The 4,504-nt window shown below is 66.1% G+C and overlaps 2 protein-coding genes across 2 annotated transcripts; one reads left to right on the forward strand and one right to left on the reverse strand.

Annotated features, from left to right (window-relative positions):
• Positions 1-652: 652 nt before the first annotated feature.
• Positions 653-1,827, forward strand: EMIHUDRAFT_471542 (hypothetical protein). The gene is made up of 2 exons (XM_005788598.1): positions 653-1,422; positions 1,493-1,827. The coding sequence occupies exons 1-2, from the start codon at positions 805-807 to the stop codon at positions 1,658-1,660; spliced, it is 786 nt and encodes a 261-aa protein (XP_005788655.1). The 5' UTR covers positions 653-804; the 3' UTR covers positions 1,661-1,827.
• A 903-nt stretch (positions 1,828-2,730) lies between these two features.
• EMIHUDRAFT_373271 (hypothetical protein) lies at positions 2,731-3,725 on the reverse strand (the record flags this gene model as incomplete). The annotated part of the gene is made up of 1 exon (XM_005788599.1): positions 2,731-3,725. A coding segment is annotated over one exon (642 nt), but the record flags the coding sequence as incomplete, so codon positions are not given.
• Between the last annotated feature and the right edge of the window lie 779 nt (positions 3,726-4,504).

Genomic DNA, 4,504 nt, shown 5'->3' on the forward strand with positions numbered 1-4,504 from the left:
AGGGGCGCTTGGGAGCGGGGGCGGGGGCGGGGGCGGGGGCGCGCAGCGCGGCTGCGCGGCGCGCGCAACAGAGGGTAGGGTGGGGAAGACGGCGAGGAGGGGGCGGCGGCGGCGGCGGCGGCGGCAGCGCGCGCGCGGCGCGCGCGACGGGGGGGCGGAGCAGCGACCGCTGGCGCGGCCGCTGCTCCGTCTGTGCCAGGGACGCGCGCTCTGCGCCGCTGCAGAGCGCGCGCGTCAGGGCAAGGGGCATGCGTGGCGGCGCGGGACGCGCGGCGGCGGCGGCGAGCACGCTCCGTGAGCGGTGAGGCGGCCGGGAGAGGGCGCGGCGGGTGACGGGTCTAGGGAGCAGCCCACACCCGGCGTCGCTTTTTGAGCGACGCCTGTGGTACGCCTGCGCAGGGGCCGCAGGGCGGTCAGTTGTGGGGCGAGGCGGTGCCGGCCGCGGGCCGGGTGCAAGGCGCCGGCCTCGGCGCCGCCTCGGCGCGCCGCACGGGCGCGGCGAGCCTCTGAGCGGGAGCCGAAGGTTTGCCGTGGTGGGAGGTGGTAGGGAGGCGGTGGTGGTGGGGTGATTTGACTTTGCCGCAGAGGCCGTCCCTAGCTGTGAACAGCAAAACGGGACAGTATTCTTCCCACAGTTTCGCTCGACGGGACGCTGGAGAGCTCGGCGCGTGCTGTGCTCACCAGTGCCCACCAAAGCGTGGGAAACCTGTGTTTGTGCCTCGAGCGCCACGATCGTCCTAAAACTGCGTCCGCCAGTCCGAAGCCGGCGCCCCGGCCAGGCTCGCGGCCCGGCCATCGGTCTTCATGTCCGTAGTCTTCACACCGCTGCTCACCGCGGCTGTGGCGCCCGCGGCGTGGCGCCTTCTCCAGGGCGTCCCCGCTGAGGTGGCGCTAGGAGCGAGCGGCTCGCTCCAGGGAGCGCCACCCTGCCTCGCCACGTTGGAAAAGGTGGGCAAGGGCCACGCTGCGGCGTGGCGGCTCGCGGACTTCCGTACTGTGGAGACCGGCATGCAGGCCCGCCTCGCGCTGGACCGCAACCCCGCCGAGCCGTGCTGCAAGCTCATGTTTGTCGGCGGTCGCAGCGGTCAGCGCGAGAAGCTCGGCCACATGCTGCTCGCGTGCGACGAGGATGGCTCCGCGCTTCGCGGCATGCGGATCCGAGAGGACCTCCGCGGACGTGGGCTGTCCAAGCTGCTGCTGGCGGTGTGGCTGCGCCTGTGCCTCGAGGCGGGACTCACGCCGCGCACGCGCACCATCAACAAGCCGCTCCTCTCCCTCTCGCTCGCGGCCTTTGGCTTCGCGCCCACCAACCAGCGAGGCATGCTCGTGCGCGTCTCCGCCGCCAAGCGCGCGCGCGACTGCGTCCGCAGCACCTCGGCGCACGCGCCTGGCAGGACCGCCTATATCCGCACCGCCTTTGAGGTCCTTTCCGCTGCCCCACGCCGCCGCCTACAGCACTAGTGCATCAGCTCCGTCCCACCCACACGCGCAGGCGCCCGACGCGGCCACGCTCCGCGCCGCCGTCGACCGGCAGCTTCGGCATGGCAACCTCGAGCTGGGCGTGCCGCCTGCGGCGCTGCGACGTGCGCTCACGCTGAGAGGAGGCTGTGGCGCCTGCACGCCAAAGCGCCGTGGTCGTCGACGGCCGCTTCCCTGTTGAGAATTTAGCTACACTGTGCATTTCGGGTTTGCATCGTCGTCCCGCGACAGCCGACACAAATCTGAATGATGATTGGGAGAGCCACATGACAACGCGCGCACACCCACACGACCACTCAACCAGGATCCTGCACACGAGCGTCTAAACACTAAAGCCGTGTTTAAAGCCGTAACCCCGTGTGGGGCGGCCCCTGGCGCGTGCGGGACCCCCGTGGCGCGTGGGTGCCGCGTGGGGGCGGGCTGGGCCTGGGGCGTGGCGTCCGTGGCCGTGGGGATCTGTGGGGGTCCGCCGTGCCACCGTGGCCTGACGACGCGGCTACGCGCACGCACTTGCGCACGCGCGGCTCTAAGGTCTAACCATTGTCATGTGTCAGCCCCTTGGAGTGTGAAGGCTTCGTAGCCCTCCGGTGAAGATCCGCAGGACTGGCTCGTGGCTGGAGCGAAAAAAAGGAAGCGAGTCGTCATGTGTACGAGCTCGGGCGGGGTGCGACAGCGCCACTACCCACCTAGGTGGGCAGTAGGAGGTAGGACACCGCAAAGCTGAGTCCGAGCGAGTGTGGGGGGGGCTAGCAGCGGCCCGGTGGTGGCCGTCGATAAAACGGACGGCGTGCGTCCCTCCCACGAGCCCCGACAGAGGTGACCACCCATCCCCAGGCAAGTAGAGCACTTGTCTAGCTCGGAGAGAGCAGGGGTATGGGGCGGGAGCCAGGGGACAGCACAATGCCGACTTCACATGGAAGGCGATCCGACACTTCAAGGCGAACTCCCCCTCCTTCACTTCCAGGCCCCGGCCTTCCATTGTCTTAGGACTCCTAACACGCTTGCGTGGGATTCTAGCGTGGGATGCCCAAAGGGGTACGGGGGAGGGGGGGGAGAGTAGTAGTGTCGTTCTTTGCCGAAAAAGCAATTTTTTTTCGTGAAAGCTGAAACCGAGCGCGAGGCGTGTGTGGATACTACGAAATGCATATGTCGTTCCGGTATGATACATGCGACACAGAGTTATGCCCCTCCCCATTACGGGGGCATGGGGGGGGCAACACATAAACCCCGGAGACGATCGCGCGGGGGTTGCCCCCCCCCCCCCCCCCGCAGTCCTCAGTGGCACTGGCAATGGCCACCTTCCAGGTTCGGCTCGCCCGAGAACCAGCATCCGATCTGTTTCGAGTCGCGGCTGCCGCTGCAGTGGGCGGTTGAGGGGCCGCAGGTGCTGCAGCGGTGGGTAGAGCTGCCCGAGGAGGGGGAGCACGGATCGCCGGCGCAAGTGTAGCAGTCGCACGTTCGCGATGAGCCCGTCAGTCTGAACTTTGGGCCGACGCTGACGGTAACTGGAGGCTTGAAGTTGTCCACCCACCCGAGGAGACCGGAGGTGGCGTCCTCGGCCGCATCGCCGGTGAAGCCCACCGGAGCCTTCGGTCTGCCGTATCGGTCGGCGCACTGCCCCAGCCGCGCGTCCCGGCAGCGGTCGCCCGCGCCGCAGCAGGTTGGCCCGCAGTCGACCGTCTCGTAGCCGCAGCCGCTCTCCCGGGAGGCGCTGCCCCAGACCGGGTGAGGCGCAACGGGCGACCGCTCTCCCGTCCACGCGGCATCCCAAGCCGCGTCCCGCCGCGGAGGGTAGTCGTCACGGTCGTCACGAAAGCCGACCGGCGGTGGCGGCGGCGAGGGCGGCGGCGAGGGAGGAGGTGGAGGTGGTGGAGGAGACGGCGGCAACAGCGCCCGGTCGTTGCCAGCATAGTCATTCTGTCCACCATAGTACTGGCCGCCGCCGTACGAGCTGTAGTAGTTGTATGCGCCCTGCTGCTGCTGCTCTGCGCCCTGAGGGGCAAATTCCGCGACCGCACCTCCCTGCTGACCCTTGGCTGCACTGATGGCAGCAGCAGCAGCCTCGTCGCCGACCCCCACTGTGACGGGAACGTTTGTGTTGACGTTAACCTCGAGAGCGGTGAAGAACGCATCCCAGTCGAGGCGGCGGCCAGAGTGGCCGCTAGCTTCGTCACGCGGGACAGGGGCGGCCAGAGTGGCGGCTAGGAACAACATTTTCTCCACCCCCAAGGTATCCCAAGGAAGTGACCAGCGCCTGAAGTCGTCGGGTCCGAAAGAAGAATCCGAAGCTAAACGGACACAGCTCCTATCCGCTCCCCGCTCCCGTTCCCCTGTGTCCCTGATCGTCCTACAAGATCCTGCTTGTGCAGGTGGGGACCCTGTCCTTCTCCCACCCCTCGTTTGGCGTGTGCGTTGTATTTATTTATTTATTTATTCCTATCTGCCCGGAGCCAAACCCTAGGCCGCTTTGTGTATCTCGAGACCTAGAGAGAAGACCGCCTGCGGAGCGCCAAGTCAGAATTTCTTTTGGCGGCTGAAAGAAAGAAAACAAGCGAGAACGAGGGATGGGGGAGGAGGACAGGGTCCATACCTGCACGAGAGCAGGATTTTGGAAGGACGATCTTTGAGAGAGAGAGAGATTTGTTTTGTATTATAAAATGAACTCGGGGGCACGGGACGCGGCACGAACGGGGCACAAACGCCAGGCTACAAAGACGGGGAGGCACGTAGTGACGCAGGGGAGTCTAGGCGACGGCGGCGTCCTCCGACGCCGCGGCGAGCCTGAGCTCGGTCGCAATCTCTTCCGCATTTGTTTTGTATCTTTGACGAAGGAAAAAAGAAAAAAAGAAACAGAGAACCCAAAGGAGGGATGGGAGAAAGAAAGAAAGAAACCAAAAACCCCAAATTCTTTTGCCCTGTGTCGAACCTGTGTGCTCCGGCAGAGAATTCTTTTCGTTGAATTCTTTTGGCGGGCAAGCCAACCTAGCGTGCGAACTGGCTTTCGGTCGCACACGGCAGTCCGACA

This window comes from Emiliania huxleyi (genome assembly GCF_000372725.1).
Source record: "Emiliania huxleyi CCMP1516 chromosome Unknown EMIHUscaffold_1333, whole genome shotgun sequence".
NCBI classification, from domain to species: domain Eukaryota; phylum Haptophyta; order Isochrysidales; family Noelaerhabdaceae; genus Emiliania; species Emiliania huxleyi.

What these genes read in the sequence shown, in the direction of transcription:
- EMIHUDRAFT_471542 (XM_005788598.1), top strand. Translation starts at nt 805, where the DNA reads ATGTCCGTAGTCTTCACACCGCTGCTCACCGCGGCTGTGGCGCCCGCG. An exon ending in ATATCCGCACCGCCTTTGAG is followed by an intron (nt 1,423 to 1,492) that starts GTCCTTTCCGCT and finishes CCACACGCGCAG; the next exon opens with GCGCCCGACGCGGCCACGCT.